General features: G+C 40.3%; 1 protein-coding gene across 5 annotated transcripts in view; it reads left to right on the top strand.

The window, feature by feature from the left end:
- The first annotated feature begins 880 nt into the window (after positions 1–880).
- The window catches only part of pdlim2 (PDZ and LIM domain 2 (mystique)), a 38,932-nt gene continuing 18,014 nt past the window's right edge, over positions 881–21,798 (top strand). For all 5 annotated transcript variants that reach the window (XR_010930973.1, XR_010930976.1, XR_010930974.1 and 2 more), the window contains exons 1-6: positions 881–1,259; positions 9,648–9,774; positions 11,741–11,892; positions 15,612–15,681; positions 17,086–17,237; positions 18,957–19,020. Coding sequence is in view for 1 of the 5 variants with exons in the window: in XM_067606448.1 (XP_067462549.1) it covers positions 9,682–9,774; positions 11,741–11,892; positions 15,612–15,681; positions 17,086–17,237; positions 18,957–19,020 (531 nt within the window). In the remaining 4 variants the exon portion in view is untranslated. The remainder of the gene's footprint in view (positions 1,260–9,647; positions 9,775–11,740; positions 11,893–15,611; positions 15,682–17,085; positions 17,238–18,956; positions 19,021–21,798) is intronic.

A 21,798-nucleotide genomic window follows, 5' to 3' on the forward strand; every position in this document is an offset into this window, starting at 1 on the left:
ATAAAATATGTAAAATATTTGTTCAAGATAATAATTTAATTAAAAAACGTAATAAAACAAGAGGATACATGAGATTAAAGGACAGGTTCACAATTTTTCAAGTCTAACTTAAAACAATATTCAGATGCCCATATGAACATTGAAACAGGTTTGCTTCTTTTAACCATTCCTCCTGTTTATACTGGTCATTATAAAATCTCCAAACAGGCTTACAATGTAAGTGATGGGGGACATAATCCACAGTCCTCGTTATGAGCAAAAATGTATTTAAAAGTTTATCTTAAAATAATATAGCTTCAGCTGTCTAATTCAGTCAAATACATTATATTTTTCAAAAAGACAGTAACTTTCAAATATATTGACTTGATTTGACTCATTTGGATGGCTGAAGCTTCATATTAGCTTCAAATAAACTTTTTAAAATACATTTTCGTACAGAAGGAGGACTGCAGCAAGAAAAACATATGTCAATGGTTATTTGGTCACCTGATTATTGTTCAAGGACATAAAGGAAAATTGTGAACGTATCCTTTAAAGACCTAGTTTTATGAACAGTACATGTTTTGGTCCCCTTTCCGTTTGTGCTTCAGCTGCTACAAAAAGAAAGACAGTTTTGTTCCCGCCCACAGCGGTTTTTAATACATGCCATCTCATCAAACCACACAATTACACCTGTGATGCCACGTGAATGCAATTAAGTAACAAGTTAAAAGGACATAAAGGTAAACTACGTCACTAGTTATACCTAATTGGCGTTGCTCTGCTCCGTCAGCAGGTGGCGCTCGGACACAAAACGCAGCCGCAGCATTTTTTGTGGATAAATGGCTCAATTATCACTGCGGCGCCGTCCACCCCCTCCTCTCCTCACCTCTCCTCCCCCTCTCCTCCCTCCCTTCTGATGCGACACGCCCCGGGTTGCTGCCTGTGTCAAACCATTTATTTTGGTGACGGCACATGGCACCGCGAGCTCATCCCAGTGATCCCACTGCGCGCGCAGCCACAGGTGGTGTTCCTGCGTGCCATCTTCACGCGTGAAACAACAGAGAAAACAAGAGCCAGGGGACCACAGAAGCTCCATCGCTGCCTCGCCGCTGTAACACTGACGGAGGAAACTGCTTTCTGCTTAGTTTTGTTCTCATCTTGGAGCCAGTCTGCTTCAGGCTGAGGTGAACTACTTGTGCGTTTTTATCGAGGAGTGCGCGGATATTTAACAGGTGGAGAAGGCAACACTCAGCCCTGACACCACAGTACTTATATTGGTAAGTAAACATTGTGATGATAAAAGAGCGTCCATAAAGCAGTTAACCCAATTAAGAAAAAATGATTTGTGTGATTCCTGTAGGCACCTCAATTAATCAAACTCTGGTTGGCTAAATATTTATTTGTTGGGGGTGCTGACTGAGAGCACAATTTGCACTATTTTTTGGACTCTAATGGCATCATCCTCTCCTTACATATCATATTTCTGTTTTTATGTGTTGTGTTGATATTTCTGTGGCAGCATGTATGATTTACTGTAGGTTTATTGTTGTTTTTCACCCTGAGAGACTTCATAAAAAGTGTGGGAACCTCAAAGAATGCAGTGAAGCGTTGCTAAATTATGATTGATGTCAGGTATGTGTGCAGTTATAGTGTGCAGTTAGTATCCTTGTATGAGCTGTTCTGGCTATTGATGCATGATATAAGTGGTAATTGGAAGTCAATTTAAGTAAACGTCTCACCAGAAGGCACTTAAAGCCCACTCAGAGTGCAGGTTTCCAGCACCTACTGTAGACCTTCCCACCTCTTCAGTGCATCTACATTGAGGAGAATTTGTGCACATTAAGCAGTCAGTGTGATTTGTGGAGGGGGTGGACCAGGTGCAACTTCAGGAAACTTGAAAGTCAGTATATATGTCACATTAGTCCAGCTGTGGTGAAGCTGTTATCTTCTCACTCCTCCTGTTAAGGATAATGACTCTGCATTAGCAGGTCCAAAGTCGTTCAAGTTCAGGCCAGGTCTTAGGCACTGTATTTCTCATTCCTTTAAAGGTGACTAGACGTGGCTGTTCCTCCAGTTTACTTATTCAGACCTGCCGAATGTTTTGAAATAAATAGCTCTGGCTTCATAGCTCAGCAGGTGGCAAACTACTTAAGGTGTTTCTCAGAGTTCATGTATAATCCAGAACAGTCCCAGAGAAACCTCACGTTCCCAACCCCACCGCCTGCTGTTTGTGTACATTCTCCATTGTGATTGTGCCCGGCTGCCTTTCATGTGAGCGCTCTACCTACCCTCCTCTCCCTTTATATAATGTTTGTTTCCTGATGAGTTATGCTTTTTTTTTTTCACAAAGACAGGATAGAGCTAAAGGCACCCAGGAGCCAAAAACAGACCACTGTAATTTTGGATAGAGCACAGCAGTGGCTTTTCAAGAAAACAACTCGTAACCTTCTAACTCAGGAAAAGATTTTTATGTTTGTTACAATTGGATTGAACTGAAGCAAATGAGGTGCTAAATACTGCTATGTTTTTTTTTATTTAGTTCAGCATTCTGCAGCTTTTCTCTGAGGCACAAGTACGACTGTGCAGGAAGTCAGTGCTAAGTCTGAAAGGTTTGAGGTTTTTTTTTTTCCTTTGGTTTCAGTCTTAGTTGAGTTTGTTTGATTGTTCTGACTGTGTCATCTTGCATATTGAATCACATTTCCTCTAAACAGCAGAATCTGTGAGGCAAAGGATGTTTCCAAAGTGTCAAAAAGCATTTTCTCGCAGATGAGATTCAGAACAGGGCTTATCTGCACCGTTGTGGCAGGATATTTCAAGAGGGTGCATGTAATGAACAAAGTGGCGGTTGGTGTATTGGTATTTTGTGAGGAGGGCCTAATGGTGCATGCAGAGGATGTGGTGAACTGGCCTGATTGCTGAGTAGCAGAGTGTGGAATCCGTTCAGTGTGAAGAGCAGTAACATGATCTCCAGATGATGATGCAGTGGGAGATAAGTGGAGCCAGTGTCCTTGTCTTGTTACAAACCATATTTCAACAGTGCAGAGCTGCAGCTGCAAAGTGATAATGGAAATTGTCTTATTGTACTGTGGTATTGAAACATTTTAAAAATGATGTTATCCAACAGGAGCCTGCACACTTATTGTACTCCCTTTTCTTACTGTAAAGGGAGTAACCCACAAAAATGACAGGTATGGCTCAGTCCACGATTATTTTGATGACACATGAGCTATTTGCGATAGCAGCCATATGTACCGATACAGAAACTCATCAACCAACACCCCTTTTGACATCATGTGTTACTATTTATTTTCTCATCTCCCTGGTGACTGTAGCTATATCTGACCAAATGGGTGTGATTTGGAGAATGAACAGAATGTTAATTGACTCTACTCAAGTCCAGGGAGAGGCTTGCCATTACATTCTTCTCCCTTTTTATTCAGTGGGTGTGTGTGTGTGTGTGTGCGCGCCCAGGTAGGTGCCAACCTGTCAGTGTACTGCATGACACAGCGGGTAGAGTCAACAGCAGTATCACTGACGCAGGGTATGGAAAGTTCACACTGGTGTATGGCCACCAGCGAGAGCCTTGACAAGTGTGATTCATTCCAGGAATATTCCCCCGCAGCCACGGTGGTTCATCTGAGTGAATGTTCCTTCACATCACAGCTCAGCCAGACCTTTCAGTCGAATGTATTTGTGTCTGCTATGTTCATCAGCCATTCTTTCAGTATTAGCATGTACTGTAGGGAGCCAGCGCTTGTTCATTTTTATCCAGTGGATTTTGGCCCAGAGTTCAAGGAGAAGGAAAAATAGTCAGCTAAGCACTGTAGTGATTCAGGAAAAGAGGTGAAGAGTTGATGTAGGTGGCCACGTTTGGTTGCCAGACATTTTAAATATACAAAGGTTTAGTCAGCTATCTGCATAGTTTATCTAATGCCATTCAGTCTTTGTGAATATTTGATTTCCACAACACCAGATAAAAACTTGTTTTTCCAAGTGTTTCATTCCTTGGGATAAATGAGGTGTTAATTCTTAGGTTTAGCTTTGTTAAATGCAATGTTTCTTATTTATTGGTTGGCCATTTCCCTCATTTATTCATTCTTTTTGTCTAATACTTTTTAGCCATGCTTGTGGCTGTCGGGATGGCATTTTGATGCAGGTTTTAGTGACACGTCTTGACAACTACTGGATAGATTACCACGAAGTTTCATACATATTTCTATGGTGCTGAGAAAAAGAACCTTGGTGATCCCCCAACCTTTCCTCTGGTACCACCATGAGGCTGACATTTGTTTGGTTTTAAGTGAAATGTCTTAACAATTATTGGATGGATTGCCATGACATTTGGTTCACACATTCATGTTCCTCACTGGATGAATTATAAGCAGTTTGGTGATCCTGTAACTTTTTGTCTAGCACTACCATCAGATCAAAATTTCTGTTACTAAATACTAAAAACTAACAACATTCCCATCAACCTTAGTTACACTCAAAACACAGCTGTTCCTAACAGTTGCCTAACTGATCCACCAGCGTGGCTGTAGACTCTTGTTTTTCAGTATTAAATATTAAACCATCAGTATTAAATACTACAACCATTTACAGCACTACTGGTTGCCTTAACTGTGTTGTAGTGACATGCAGATCAAAGTTAATGACTCATCAGGAGTGAGTCATTCTTATTTTTGCCACACATTTCAAAATTACTCTCACACAGTTTCAGGCTTGTGCTAGCAAGTTTCACTCATTCAGCCTAAACTACCTATAACTACATGTTACGGTAAACATGCTAAATTGGAGCCCTCACGTCAGTTGGGTGTTATTGTGTGTCTACAAGCGTCAGCCTAAATGACACCCAGGTTCACCGCCCATGACCACCAGGGAGTTATATTGAGGCTTGTAGCACGTATCTTCACTCATTTCTTGTCAAAAACAAATAAAGATAGTACAGTTACTCTCAAACCATCTACAGCAAACTCAATATGAATATTTAAGCGTGTGATAGAGAACCTTTTATCAGGTCGACTATAAGCTGTGCCTTACAGTAAGTGTCTCAAACAAATAATGGACAGACTGTTTTAACTTCATTAAATATGTCAAAGAGTAGCATTAAATACCAATAATATAGCAGTCATAACTGTTTTTTGCTTCACGAAAATATGGAAAGACAGTTATAAATCAGTGTAGTTAATAAAAAACATTTTGTAAATGAAACCCTCCACTCTTGAATCCAACAGTTGGAAAGGCCTGTTTTTCTCCTCTATACCTCCACCATCTCTTTTGCCTGTAGGGAAAAAGGCCTTCAACATATAGAGTATATACACGACAGGCTTGGCCTTCCCTCAGAGAATGAGAGTGTCCCTGTGGAAACTGAAATACAGCCTGTCTGAACTCATTATAGTCTTATTTATCTATTTGGACATCTCACAACTCATCAATCCTGCCACCTCAAATTGTGTTTAATACTGTATGCACTGTATGTGGTCTAGTCCATCATGTACCACTAAAGCTATTCATTGGCGAGTAATGAAATCTTTGTATGTTTAGCAGCTGTTAAAGGCAGGGTGAACCTCTGCTCATGTTCCTTGGTGGAGGAAACCTGGGGGGTAAAGTCTTTAGAGCTCAAGTTTCCAGCGCTCACCTGGCTAAAAGACTTGCTAGATGCTGGAAGGACAGTCACAAATAGTGAGTGGTGTTGATATTTAGTCAACTCTCACTTAAAAAGAGACTGCAAATAACAATCTGTTAATTTTCTTGACTCAGTGCTAAGTCTATATAAGGTCAGAAAAATGTGAAAAATGCCCGTCACATTTTCCTAAAGTCCAAGGTGATGATGATAAATTGCTTGTTTTATTTGACCAACACTCCAAAACCTAAAGGTATTTAGTGTATTATCACATAATATTGTAAATCCTTACCATTTAGAAGTTGTATCTAAAGATATATGGCATTTTTGCTTGACAAATGACTTCAACAATTAATCGATTCATCAAAATATTTATGTTGATTGATTAATTGATTGTTTTAAGTTCTGCAAAATATTAAAAACACATTCAGCAGTACAATTCAACAGCACCATAAACTGCAGTCTCCAAAATCCCCATAAAGTTGAATTAACACCTCTTAAAAACAGTTTCAACAGATACTGAATATAGGATTTATTGCATTGCTGTTATGTTAGACAGTATTGTTTTTGTCTAGTTGTACCTAATAATAAACCAACCACTGAATGTACGAGCCAATGAAGAAATCTGTCCAAGAAATTTGGATACTGCCTCTAGTACTTTTCTGCCTCTTTTTTCTTCTTTCTGTTATCGTTCTTATTGAAAGTGCACATCACCCAGAAAGTCTCTGTACACTTTACATAAACTGAAGTTGAAGTAGTAGTCTGTCAAACTTGACACCTCACTGTATGTTGGTATGCAGGTATGTCATAAACCTGTCCATTGTGTCAGTTGGAAGTGAGAGTATTTCTTTATACCTACAGCACCCGTTTGCATTCTCCTTGTGCTGACCTCCTGTTGGGCAGTGGATGCTGAACCGCGAGCCATAAAAATGACTTCATGACTAGAATTCTTCCCATTGTTTGCCTGTGTTGAATTGTTGTTGCAGCAGAAGCAGCGAGATGTCACCAGAACAGAATTCACCTTTTATGTGCATTGGCAACTGCCCAGTGGTACTTTTGTGCGATGGAGAGGTTTCATCAAACTGTGCTCAGCACTTTGTTTTATGTGAGCGGCAGAGCAGTTCAGTCTTAAAACCTCGTCAGTGGCCAATTAAGCAGAGCCATGAGTGTGCCACTTATCCTCTCCACTACTATGTGTTTGTTTTTTCTCAACCGCTGTTTGTTAGCTTTGCCGCATACTTTCACCATCCTTTCACTTTGACTTTATCCGTCACTAGCGTTTTTTTTATGATGCTAGCAGCAGACGGACACAGAGAATTAGCAGTGTGCTTGGTTGATTACAGCTACTCTATATGAGAAGGTGCTGAAGTTCATGGAACTAATTGCCACCCCCAGAGGCTGGGAAACTTGGGGCAGCTGCTCCCTGTCATTATCACAACTTCACTTATTTCTGAAGGCCACAGCAATTAAGATACCCTAATGATGGTGAGCCCAGTAACCCTGCTAATTGGCCCAGACTATTAATGAGTAACTGGGTCTGCACTGCTTGTCCCAAACACTTGTGGAATGTGCAGACGATGAAATGGGCCCGTTTTTGGAGGGATTTAGGGGAATAGCGTGGCTGATGTCCTAGATCCACTTTACTTGGGGCTGTTGATGATTTCCAGAAGTTTTCCTTGCTCACTCCTCATTTTCAGAAGCTTTGCTAACTGTATTATGCAATGTTTGTAATCATTGACAGGCTTTTATTTCATGGAGATGTTGAGTAAGATCGTAATTTAGATTCCACATGGTTGACCACAATGTTTATCACAGTGTGTTTGATACTTTGGATCAACCTGAACTTTCAAGTATGATAGTAAACTTTATGCTTAGATAATTGGACATTAACCCATCATTAAGTGATATAGCCTAGTTCCAGTATGTATTCAGAGGTGCAAAAGCCATGATAAAGCTGTAATTACTTGACAACTAAAGACACATGCTTGACTTTTCTTTTCTCTGAAGCAATAACAGCAATGATTAATGTGATAATAATGAATATAATGCCGAAACATCCACATTGAAAAGCAGTTTGTCTTGGTGATTTGAAAAACAAACCCAGCATGGCATTGTGTGGTTCTGTGGAAAGGAACAGTCAACTTGTGATGTCTAAGTTCCACATTTACTTTCAAGGGTTGATGCAAGACTGAGCTTTGTTTGAGTTAAGCAACAGACGAGTCAAAATTGTTAGGGTGTAGACTTTTTTTTAACACAGTCTATACTTAAAATAGCTTATGTCATTGTCTACTTGTGCACCTGTTTATTACTTGTTACACTGAAATAAATGCTCATTTTGTAAGAGAGATGAGTTTCAGTGATATAATTTGTGTGTGTGTGTTTGCATATTGCAGGTGTTGATGTGTTTATGAACCTGCAAGAGCTCATCCCATCATCACTGTACACCACAGAACACTGTCTCCACAGGCGGTCGTGCAACTGCATACAGCTTCATCCACAACTAGAGTAAACTTGACAAACCTGAAAAAACATCACCATGAAGCTCTATTTTTTGTTATTTTGTTGTAAAAGATACATTTTAATTGTCTAAAAATGAAGTTGGTTGATTACCTTGGCCTGGATTTTCAATGGGAGTGTTTTTACCACCATCACACACCAAAACAGTAATAGGTATATTGAGAATACATTGAGAAGGTTTTTTATTACCAATGTCAGTGTCATCTTTTGCTTACCCTTTAGTACATTGCTGATGTGACACTATCATGCTTGTCATATTGTTTATGTCAGCAGTGTAGATACTGATAACTCAAGGTAGAATTTGACACTGAGTGATTTATTGGATGGAACGGCCATTAGGCAGTTTAAGTCTAGCAATAGCCAATAATCACTGCCATGCCAACTGAGATATCCTTGCTATTAGCACAGAGAATTTGCTTGTATGGATTCATTTTTGTACGTCTACTTGGATGAGCTCATGCAAAAGGTTTCCCAGGCTGCAGGAGAAGACAGACAGTAGCACGCTGTCACGACCAATTACAATTTTGCAACGTATAATATTTTGAAAACTCAATCCTCACCAGTAATTAAACATCTGCATCTGGTGTATCTGTTACCCGTCTGTCCTCTCGTGTAGCTGTCCAGATTGATGACAGATAAAAATAAACAACATGATAGTCGATGCTTGACTGTCAATCGTGAAATATTGTTCAGACGGAGGGGTTTGTGCCATATGGAAAAAATATAAGTTAGTAAAACGGTTCTTGGATGATGTTAAAATATGATTTGTTCTTCCTCAATATTGCATTAATGCTATTCTAGAAAAATATGTCGACATGAGATCAGAACTCCTCACATGGTTTCACTATACAATGGTGTCTACAGTGATTCAATTTTCAACTTTTAGATTTACAGTATTAGATGTGGAAATTCACAACAGACTTTGTGGGAAGCAAAATCTGTCATGAAAACCTGAATCATGCAAATACAACATATCCACTGAGAAACTACAAATTATTAAACACATCAACTGAACTGCAAGGCAAATTTATTTACATAAGCCCCTCTTATCTTATCTCAAAATGGCTACCATACTACATGTCATATATCATACTACACCACAGTATACGTTATACACAGTGGTCACAGTTAATCACAATGAAACGCTCAGGTCCTTGCACGACTTCTTGTTTGCGTTTATTTTCCTTGTCTCAGAAGACCATTTGGATTTAATGAAACTCTTTGGCTTTGCAGGCACTTTAGCAATGTTAGTCATGTGTCTTTGGTTTCAGATTCTTCCCATTCCTATTTGATGTGGTTACACAAGCCATGTCAAGGGGACTTAGGCCAGTGGAAGTGAAGTGTTGCTGGAGATGAAAGGCAGCTTATGCAAATGTTTACTGTCTTCACCTGTTGATCTAATATTAAGTCAGGCTAGTAGAAACATGTGAGGCTGATGGAAACATTCAGCCACGCACATGTTTGTGTCCCACACATTGTGCACTTTCTATCTCATGTTAACTGTATCTCTTTGTATTTTTTTCAGGGTTTTGACGAGTGTGTGCTGACCTGATCTTTCAATGGCGCTGACAGTGAATCTGATTGGTCCTTCACCATGGGGCTTCAGAATATTTGGTGGAAGGGACTTCAAGAAGGCCATAACTGTATCGAAGGTACTCGTCAACAGTCACCCTGCTGCTGAACCTCGTCACACCTTATCAAACCATATCCTCTGTTTTTGTCAGAACACTGTCTGTAATGGCATGTCATGCAAAGTCAACTTCCTCCTTACTATGTTTCTTTTCTTGTCTTTGTTTGTGTCCGTGGGCTGCTGCGTACCTATTTCCTTGACTACTGAAGCCATTATAATGGAGTGGACGTAGATTACATTAGAAGGAAACCACTGATTACAGTTACAGTGGAAGTTGAGGTGGGAGGTGAGGTGTTCCTGGTCCCAGAGTACAACATTGAATGTGTTTGAGTGTGGGTGTTTGTTACAAAGTGTGTTAACATACGTGCATTACCACGTGCATCAGTACATTCTTACTTCAGCACATGCATGCTGTTTTTGCAGATCTTTTTTTTTAAGTCGGTGTTAAGAAAAATGTTGCTGGGGGGTGTGGAAATGAAGAAGCGGAAACACTGGCACTGTAAGCAGACGGCAGACAATAAACACCACCAGGAAACCCTGCTAAGACGAACTTCTACATGCCACAGACACCCAGCTCTGCCAACTGCACATCCTGGTCCCACATCACCACCTCAGCCTGCATTTCCCCTGTAGTCTTTAAGACATAAAGGATAAATTATGGTAAAACCATGGCAGGGTACCAATGCTTTAAACAGCCTGAGTTTCAAGCTCCTTCAACTTCAAAAGCATTTATTGTTTGCCCCCTCTTGACACGTTATGTTGGAAAAACAGGTCTCCTCATGAATAATGGGCTTTAGGTCTGATTTCATTCCTGCCATATAGTAAACAACACCAGCATGTTTGCTTGTCTCAAATATCAAACGGGTTCTGTGAAGCGACAGGGATTCCTGCTGAGAGAGAAACTGCATCACTGAAATTGGTTTGCGAAGCCCGAACGGCTTGTCTCACCCCACCACCATCTCCCCCACCCGCAGTGAAGCAGCCATGGGGCTGGACCGTCTGAAGTGGTTGGCGCTTGGCACAGAAACGACATGGATGCCCTCTTTTTATTTACGTTGGCCTGAAAGATAGCTTGCCCCTGTTTCGCTTGGGCAAAGACCCTAGAAGAGAGCCCCCAACTGCGCTTAGTTTATGTGAAACCAGGCGTGTCCTAATCAGAAAAGGCACGCACTATTGTGGGTCACCACAGCAACGCTTAATTGCCTCTCGAGTGGGCCCACAGACATGGCACCTCTGCCCTCTTGCTTGGCTAAACTGACAAACAGCCTGTTGACTGGCATTTTCTTTGCATCAAGACATTTTTCTTATAGAGATGGAAGGAGACTTTGATCCTCTGTGATTGGCTTTTCGCATTCTTTTCTTTATTGTGTCTCTCTGTTTTTAATTGTGAGCCGAGCGCCGTTTGTGGCAGATGTCAAGCTATTTTTTAATGTTTAATATAATAATGTTCATTCTGGCCTTTGTCTGTGTGTTTGGGTGTGTATGCATGGGACACAGGAACCAAGCTGAGAGCAGTGGACGATATGTTTTGGCCCATTAGTGTGGAATTCCCTCTGATGTGGCGGTATAGCATTGGCTTTGACATGCAGTGAGGCTGGTTGCAAAGGTCAGGCCCAGTCAAACCATCAAGTAGTGTCACACTAATGACTTCTCCCCAAGGGTGTCATGAATCTGTCCACTGTTGACCGGCACTGCCTCGTTCCATGTGTGTAAAAGGCTGTGGTATCTGTTGGTATTTACTACTAGTGTTATGTTTCAGAGACAGAAACAGTTGGATTAAGAGCGCGGCTAAAAGTATGTGAGCAACATGTCAACACCTTTTCTCTTTTACTCATTTGTCAATGCTGAATATCAGTCAATGACTAATTGTCAGCCAGAGATATAGAGTTGTCTTTGCTTGCCAGATGGATAGCATCCATAAAGGGTTCTGTTCAAGCGGGTCCTGGGGCCAGTAGGATCTAACTGGAGCTCATTCTTCTGTTCAACAGGTCAACGGGGGCAGCAAGGCAGAGCAGGCAGACCTGCAACCCGGCGACATTATCTTGGAGATCAACGGGGAAAACACGGCCGACATGTTGAACGTGGAGGCTCAGAACAAGATCAAGAATTCCAAGACCCATCTGCAGCTGGTGGTGGAGAGGTACACCAACAAACATCTGCTGTAGAAACAAACATACTGCAGATGTTGATTAACACCTGCTACCGTGAAATTTAATTGTGTGGTGTACAAATTTTTGCAGCTTGATGCACCATATGAATATTTGAATCATCCCTGATTTTCTGTGTTTGTGCCAAGACCACAGTTTCTATCTTCTTCACACTGTTTTTAACTTCAGGCAAGCACTGTACAAACAAAACAAGTGATCGTAATCAGGGGAAATGCCAGCATGTATGAGAGCCACGCTGTTCTCCTCCCTTGTCCTTCTCAATAAACCCTGTTTTGAGATATGCCAAGACTTTGTTTGGATGACAGGGATTTGGCTTCCTTTGCGCTAGGACTGCTCTTGGCTGGCATTTTGATTAAAGGTCCTCCCTAAATTCTCATTTCTTGTCACTGTTGCCACCCTGTCACTGTCTTTCTTAGTTCTCCTCCCTTATTGCGCACAGAAACACACACTCCCACATGTGTGCTTTCCCATACTTCCTCCTTGGATGTCCCACGTCCATGTGAGTGAATTTTTGCCTGCTGACCTCATGTCTCCCACCAAGCCAGAAACAACACCGTTACTCCGTGCTTGCCCAGGACAATGCCACTGTAGCTCTGCCATGCCTTTAATCCCACTCTGTTAGCTGTCGATGGTTTTCAGCTCCAAGCCCCTCACTGTTTGTACCCCCACAAACTTTTATCTTAATGCAACTCTTTAAGCTTTAAATTATATCATACAACCCAAGAGGACTGTAATTTAGTAGCACAAATCTGTAGTGTTTAATTTGTTCTTTGCTTAGTTGAGAGCACTCCTCTTTTCCAGCTCAAGGTCTGATTGGCAGATTATCCTCATCAAACCAGCAGTGATGCGGGTACCGGCCGTCAAAACACAGCTGGTGTCGCCAACTGGAAGAAGCTGGCATCAGCCTGTCCTCAGAATATAAGAGTTGTTGTTTTTAGGCTTGTCTGCTGCTGTGTAGAGAAGCTCTGCTTTATTGTTGATGCATCCAACAACACATTCACAACAGACCTTCCTAACTTGGTGTATTTTTATAGAAACAAAGCAACCACAGCATCACTGTCTTCTCTTTGACCCTTAAAGCTTTTTAGTCAGGCTTTGTTTGCAGCTTTTTGTTTGGACTTCATTGTTCACTGAGGCCTCGTGGATGATGTCACGTTGACCGAGCAATTTGTCACTGCTATTTCTCTCTGATCCTGTTGCTCTCTCTAATGGAGTTGGCTATCACAATAACTCATGGGTGTCATTATCACAAATTACCACAGAGGGCTTTAAGATATGTACATACAACACCCTCTCTCCTTGGACCCTTGATTCTGAGAAAAAAAACTGCACAAAAAACCCTTTAACATGAGAGAAAAACTGATCAACCAAAATGTGTCCATAGCACAAAGCACTGAAAACTGTCATGTGCAAGAAGTTGGCTTTGAATTATGTGAGATTCATATTCTTGTTTACTTATTCTTTGATCAGATAGTTCCTGGTATAAATCACTATTTTTAGAATAAGTAATAATAGTTGCAAAACCTCAGTGCTGGATACAAATAGCAATTAAATAGCAATACAAGGAGCTTTAATTTAATGTGCGGGTATTCCTTGTATTGCTATAAGTCAATATTTTGCCAATATAGAGTTCTTGTACATCTGCTTGTGTTTTGACAGTGGTGAATATATGAACTTTGGCTTATTTTGTCAAGTGAAAAAATCTGACTGTGTAGAAAAACAATATATTACTTAAATAAGCTAGTACCATTTTGGCAAAACCTCAGGTGTCACATCTTTATATTTAATAAAAAAAAAAAAAAAAAAAAAAAAAAAAAAAAATCCTGGTCACAGCTTCACACAAATCGTGGGTTTTATGGTTGTATGGATTTGAAACCTCTTGAACTGAACTGGTGAAAATTTAGTGGTTTTTAATATTTCAGTTTTTTTGAAAGGACAGGTATCCTGACAATGCACATGTCTGAGGAATCTCCCTCAGGCAGGTTAACTGCAGGTCCCCCCGATGACAGCTATGAACAGCTTGTATCAGCAACGTTTTCAAGTGCTGATTTATGTCAGTTTCACATCTCTGTGGTATAACTTCATAGTAAGCATTTTCGCTTAAAGCAAATTCATCCATCTACTTCTGTAAAGGAGACCTGTAGCCAGAGGTCATCAGTTATAAACTAGACAACGATGTGATGTGACCATTGACCCCAAATACCTTTACTTCACTGTCTGAAGACCACAACTTCCTCTGCTGTTCTGATGTACATGGTAGAAATTGGAAGTTTAAAGCAAAAAGTGAGCATTTTTCAGCTTTGCAGTTCGTAATTCAAAGCAATGAGTTTTTCAGGCCCGCCACATTAATATTTCCCCTACGGGAAGAAATGTCTTACGGCTGCTGTATCAGTTTCCGTCTTCTTGCCATCTCTCTCCTGCACACAGTATTTGGAGCCCAGGCCACGAGAGGTGTGTTTCTGGGTGATTTACCACAGGCATCCAGGCCTTCCTGTGTGCCTCATTACCCCGGGCTCAACCAAGAGCCAGTCAGCCTCTGGCCCTGCAGCCAGGGGGGCACTGTGTGTTTGCATTGGCACCTATACTGCCCATATTTTCCCCTCCAAATTCAATGATGGTATTGCTTACAGAATGTGTTTTTTATTTAAGAAAGTAAAGCAAAAATGACTAGTTGGAAAGAGGAGACCCATCAGGAGAATATTTTCAAAAGGGGGACAAAGTCTGCAGCACTCTTCTTCTCTTCTGCAGTTATTGCTAAGGCTTTGTTCATGTTACAGGCCGTAATGCTCAATTCCAATTTTTTGTTTGTTTGTTTTTTTTAGTCAGATTAAATCTTTTTGTATTGATGGTTCACATTCATGTTTATAAGTGACATGTATCCGACTCCAGTGTGAGTACTCCTAAATTGACACGCATGCACAGATTTAACAGAAATGTGAGCCGCATGCATACAAGACAACAATAACATCAAATCATAAACATTACAATAAGTTCCTTCCAGTTTGGCTTGAATAGAAGTTACTCCATAAATATCCAACAAATGTGAAACTTCCTCATCTCTCCCTATCACTGTTGTTGCTCTCCTTCATATTTATGTTTACTGGGCTATGATGTGCTTACACTGAGTGATGGCGACAGGTGATATGTGCAGAGAAGTGAGACATTGGGGAAAAAAAAAAAACACATGAACTCTAATATGAGCATTTTGATAGTGGTTGTGTAGCCAGAGATCAGATCTAGGACCACACATGCAAGTGGCCCAGATCTGATCTGATATGAAAAATTCTGATTTGGTTTGTTCACACTTCACAATCAGATCTGAATCACTTGGAGGTTAAAAGAACATCTGATTTGGGCCACTTCAGCATGTGATGTGGATGTAGTTTAAAAGATTCATGGGAACATGCTGATAGATGTTCAGCAGAACCCAGCATGTCTTACAGGTTCTTGAACATGAAATTACATACACTGAGTACATCAGCTTGTCCAGAATGTCATTTAGACAGGTCTTAATTATCATATTTATTTATTTAACATGACCTACCTTCAGTGTTTTTTTTCTGTTTTGTTTTATTTGTTCAATACTCATGGATCAGATTTTATTGCACATTCTGTACAGATGGGAAATTAAATTTTGAGTTAAGTGAAGTCAGATATAATCAGTGTTGACTGTGGGTTTCTTTCTTTTAAGACACGGATCTCCCAGCCCTGGACAGACAAATGGCATCAGCACCCCTGAACAGCTCACCGGACGCTTCCAGGTCAGAACTTAATCTGTCTACAGTTTGTCTTGATTACTGGCAAATAAATATACACTTGTGTCCAAGACAGTACCCCAGCCACATTGCTCAAGTTTTATTTGGATAATATGTTGTTTTGACTACATAGTGTATGCTGTTTCATTTCTACTAATGCAGGCATTACACATCTGTTTATTACATCTGATTATTTCACTGTCCTCAATGCAAGACATTATAGTGATTTAGTGCTTGTTCCTGTGTTTTATTGAGATGCAGGGTGTGATTTCCTGGGGGGGGCGGTGGTAGGGATTTTCCCGCCTCTGGTCTATGTATCTCTGCCTCTGCTGAGTTATTTTTAACTCTGGTGGAGATGGAAATTTATTCTCCTCATAGTGATTTATGCTGCTTCACCCATAGATGATATAAAATTTAAATGGGCTTTTTTAAAAAGAAATCTAAGTAAAGCACTGTAGCATGAGAATAGTGCAAACAACATTAAAATCAGAAGTGGACTTTTACTGTCAGGAGAGATGACACTGCGTCTAGGCTACATAATGAATCAGTAAACGGACCAGGGGTTGCCTCCTTCTCTGCTCAGAGATTTTGCAGAAATGTGGGTAAAAGAGGAGCGACGACATCCTGCGGATGACGCCTCCACAGGAAAGCAGAAAAAGTCTATCGTCAAAGCAGACTGTTTTCTTAGTCTGACAAGAAGGCATCTACTGTAGCCTATTTATTTTTATGATGATAGCATGTTGTGCTATTGCCGTTGTGATTATTTTCTATTCAATATTGACGTTTGCTGCGTGCTGCGTATAGAGCTGAATTAAACAGGGACTTGGAAGAGTAACATTAAGAGCATTGACATGTCTGGCTGAGTGGCGCTATCCACAGTACTGAAAGGAGCGTTGGGGGATTTAATTCTGGCATGTTAAGTTAGCATTTAACCTTTTGTTTTGTTGTATATGATCACATCTCTTATGTGTCCAGATGAAGAAAGGACAAGGCATGAACTTGACATCACATCATTAAGAGTGGAAATATTGTGCTGCTTGATGAATAAATACTGTGGTCAAGTTCAAGTTTCATAATTGTCTTATGAAAGTTAATAATTATTTTATAAATGTTAGTGTAACACACAAGAAATAGCCCAATAGGCCTCATAATCTATATAGGCTCACTGTGGATTTATTTTCATGAATAAAAACATCGCCCCTCTGATTTTTTTTTTTTTTTTTTTTTTCACAAATTGCACCCTGTTGAGATGATAAGTCCCAAACCACCACCTACAGTACATGATGACACTGAATACATTGTCTGTAGACCTGTTTGAGGATACAATATTTTCTTGTCTATAGAGACATTCTCTAGTTATGTTCATCAGATACTAAGACAATAACTTTGCTCTGGTGTGATGTTTTTTAGGAGGCAGTAATAGTGAGTCGAGATGAGAACCAGAACTACAGAGAGTACACCATTTCCAGCCCTGTGTCACTGTCCCCTGGACCTTATTCACCAGATCCTCCTGCCAGCCCTGACAGGAAGAGGGAGACGCTGACACCAACCGCCAACAAGAGGTAGCTCACCTTACCTGCTGTCATAACATTTCCATGTTAGAGCATGCAGATCGAGTTTTATTGTATTGCAAAGCTGATAGAAATCAGAGTCTCACTGATTGGCACACTTGATGCTAAAGATTGTGATAACGTTTTTTGAGGCAGATGCCAACTTCCTCCTTTAATGTCAGTAAAATTACTATACTAGAATTACCTGTACTACAATTTTTACAACAGTGTGGAAATTACAAAAAAATACAGAAAAAGCATTAGTTGAACTTAAATATGTGCTTGTTTGTAGCATTGGGAGCTGTTAGACAGTTACTGAACCCGCTGCCAGCTTGTCCATTCCTGCATTGTTACTGTTCTTACCAATGTTGTAACGAAAGCAAAGGAATTCTGTATGGACTTGGATCTGGTTACTTAAAATTTGCAGTTTGGACAATCAGCCTGAAAGATCAGATTAGTAAAAAATTCTTTCAGCATGAGCATCTACCGCTGAGATTGCAGATCGCAACCAACTGAATACCTGAACTGAATACCAAACCAACTGGTTTGTCCATTCTGGGCTACTGTAGAAACATGGAGGCTCCGTGGAAGAGGACCCACTCCCTATGTAGATATAAAGGACTCATTCCAAAGTAACAAAAACACAACGATTCTTATTTTCAGGTGATTATACATTATTCAAAACACACTTATGAATATTTTATTCAGTTTTTTCTCGTGTTTTTATTATTTCGGCCAATAGATCCCCCTGAAGTTTACACACTGGTCCTTTAAGACATTTTTGAGGTCAACATTTCAGATGGACAGTTGAGTCTTTTTCAGAAACCTGTCCATTCACGGCTTGAATAGGCTTATATCCTGACAAAAGGTTGCAACAAGTGCTCTCTTGACTCTACAACAGACCCAGAGTCAATAGGTATGGAAATAACAGACAGAAAGTGGAGCCATGGGATTGTACTGTAGTAACAAAGGATATGCACAGGATATCACATTCCACAGTTTGCATTCACCTTAACAAAAGGCAGAATGTGGAACGTTCACCACGCTTTCTCTACGCATGGCTGTTTGTTGGCTCTCCTGGACAACTTAGTAGGTCACAGTTCAAACCCCAAATTTTTGCCCTTGTTTGGACTTACGACATGTCCTACACTTCCTGATTCCCATATTCTTGTTACATAATTACAACGCCTCTTCTAACTATTGTTCTTTCATGTCAATCATCATAATCTCTATTTTACCATCTAATACTGTCAGTAACTGTGCGGTGCATCAGGTTTTTACAATTGTGGGTTATTGTTTCAAACTATGGTGTTTTTTCTAAATAAATAGGTTTTCTGTCATCAGATTGGACCTGTGGAACTAGAACATGTTTATGTTAAAATGTATGAACTGCTTCTGTTTGTATGTATGAACCAAACTAGGGGTGGATGACATGGATAAAATCCTGCATTATGTTATCAAAATTTTGTATCACAATATAAAAATTCTGCATGTTTCTATACAATACTTATGTAATACCTGAAAAGGTAATTTATCATGTTGATGGAAAAGACAATAGTGCAATCAATCAGTCCTGCTCATTAATTTGCATATTGTCCACATACACACGGACATCAAAGCACAGCTCCCTCAGTATAAATGATGGCAACTGTATATATCTCACTGTATATAGAGTCATATTGCCTAACCTGACACATATGTGTCACTGACTCTGTTGTCCTTATGTTCTAGTATCCAGCTGCGTTCATGGTCTCCAGAGGAGAAGAGTCACAGGCTGTCTAGACCACTTTCACAGGTTGGTTTCTGTTTTTTTTTTTGTTTTTTTTTTAACTAGCCAAATCCCCTTTTTTGTTCCTTTTGTAACTGCTGCTTTTGAAACACATTTTCAGATGTCAACAACTGTCCACCCTGTAAAAGAGAAACAGCTGAATTCTGGCTATGAAATTTCTTGAATTAGTTGGGGACATTGGTTTTTAGTAAGCATGAAATGACTGTCTCCTCCAGCCAAAGTTTGTTGTGCTCCTCTCTTTGTACTGTCACTGCTGTAAAAAAATAGGTTTTCTAATTAATATTTTAGATGATATAATAGTAGGATGACTCCCTTGCTATCATGGCACATGTACTGGTTCAGGACCCATGTAAATACACCAGACAAACACATGCAGATTGTTTAGATAAATGTTTTATGCCCTCATAAAGTCTTTCATCTGTAGCTGCAGTTTCAGGCTGTAGTTCACTCAGACAGTACAGCTGAGGTTTTTTTTTCCTCTCATCTGTAGCACTCTGTGAGATGTATTTATTTTGACTGCATAGCCCAGTTCTATAAGAATAACATATTTCAGTGCTTAGCTTTTCCTCTTGAATTGTTACTCTGTGGTGCCACAGAAGATGCCCTACAAAGGTTAGTGGACCCCAGTGAACTGTACGTGGACTTCACAGTAACAGCAGGATACAGAGAAGGCTTGACATTTTTATAGTGGGGAGTGTATGAACTAAAAAGGCCAGTCTTTTAAAATATCTGACCTTAAGCTGAACAACAGTCTGAAGCTGTTTCATTCAGAGACTGCTCCAGGAGAAAAAAGATTACTTTCTGTCAAAACAATGGCCTTAACCTTTAGTTGTCTGAATGGAGTCTCATTAGTCTCAGTAAGCAGTAAAATATGGAAAAGTGGTAAAATGCAGACTTGGGGTTATCGTGAGACTGCCTCTAAACTATGTTGTGCTTATTTACAATTCCAGCAACAAAACCAACAGGGGGGACTCAGGCGTCTGGAAAGACTTCAGTGAGTTAAAGAGAGAAAATGTTGTGGGAAAGTTCATCATGAGCTATTTCAGCTATGTCTACATGCTTCGTCTCAAGCATGGGTCCCACTGAAGACCGAACATGTGAGATGACAGAGCAGGAAAAAACACACAAGACCTTTTGTAATGGCACAAGGAATTCCAGCCATTTTTATAGCTCTTGTGAACATCACATAAAGTTAGATAAATATGCAAAGGTTTGAACTTCAAAACATTCAAGCGTTCCTTCCAAGAGGCTGCTGGCTGAGAGGGTCTGGGATTCTTTGTGCTGTTTAGATGTTAAATGGGATTCAGATGCACTGTCACTCACAGTGATGTCCAGTCTTTGAGACTTGCTGGCTTACGTCAGAGATCCCCTCTATACTTGGAGAAAGATGAACCAGTCTAGTCATGATATAACTAAGTGGGTCTTTTGAGGACGGATTATTACTTTTCCTGAGCAGTTCTGACCAATCTATCTAAATAAAATTCTCCCGTCAATCATGATTGCCATAAAATCTGGTCCCAACAAAATAAAGTTTTCAGGAATACAATACAGAGTCCCTCCTAATATCTAAGTTGGCATGTTGTTTGCTGCATGTTGTTTGCTTCATGTTGTTTTAGGGCAGGGAGGGTGTGTAGGATGTCTGTGTGCAGACATGAATCAGCTCTGTGACTGGCTCACTGTTAAGGCAGATCCAACTGACACAAGTGTGATATGTGATGTTCACCTGGACGACTGACACCCCAGGCAGACAGTAAACTGGACTGGAGATGATGGAGCGGTCTAGTGTCAAGTCCTTACACTTGGAGGGGAATTGGCTTTTATGTACCATGAATCTGCTTGGCAAAAAAAGTATTATGATTTTAATTAGATTGAAGTGAAAATGTCTGAAACAAGGTATGTAGTTTTAAGTAACAGTCTCAAAGATCTCCACTTGGTTCTCTTTGGCGGCCCCTGTGGCTGAGCGTCCATATCACATTTTTTTTCTGAGTGCCAGCATCTTTTTTCAATTGTTCCCGGCGTGGAGAGAGTTTATGCGGCCGCATGCGGCTGCCTAGAGAAAAAGTGCTGCAACCAGTGTTTTTTGTTTTTTTTCAGAGCACTCCAGCTTTTTTGTGCAACTACTCCAAGTGCTTCTAGTTAAAAATCTCTGAACTTTTAAGAAAGGCACTGGTGTCGTCACTGTCACTCCTTTTCAGGCAACCAATCATATATTGGTTGGTGCTCATGGTGAAAAAACAATGTCAAACAAATAGATAGTAGCCTAAGAATAACAAATAGATAATAAAAAGCAAAGGGGCGGTGCTAGTCTATCATACAATGGCGGTTAGAGTGGTAATATGTTGTCATAGAAACAAAACCCATGCACAGCGCTTCATCAAAAAAAGTGCTTTTACTGCCAGAGAAAATGCTATATGGACACACACCTTAAGGCAATAAGCGGTGATTGCAGGTGTGTTTTTGGACCTCACTTCCCAGAGACACTTCACACACAAGTGAGTTGAAGAGCGAGTATTGTGTTAGCTCCGCCTACCCTCACAGGCAGACCAGCCACTGCTGGGTGATCGGAAAACATGTAACTAACTGTGCGTTGCTCGTGATTTTTCCTGGGAATGTCGCCACCGACACCCAGTTGGTAATACTGCTAATGCAAGAGCTTTTATCAGTGGGCCATAGGTTCAGTCACCATTGTGTTACCTCATTCAGCAACAGATAGTGACTTAACGGACATTTATTTAAATGAAAATCTTCAAGATTATTACTTTAAGTCAAGGTGATGGTTATTTA

Source organism: Thunnus thynnus, chromosome 2 (genome assembly GCF_963924715.1).
Source record: "Thunnus thynnus chromosome 2, fThuThy2.1, whole genome shotgun sequence".
Classification (NCBI taxonomy): domain Eukaryota; kingdom Metazoa; phylum Chordata; class Actinopteri; order Scombriformes; family Scombridae; genus Thunnus; species Thunnus thynnus.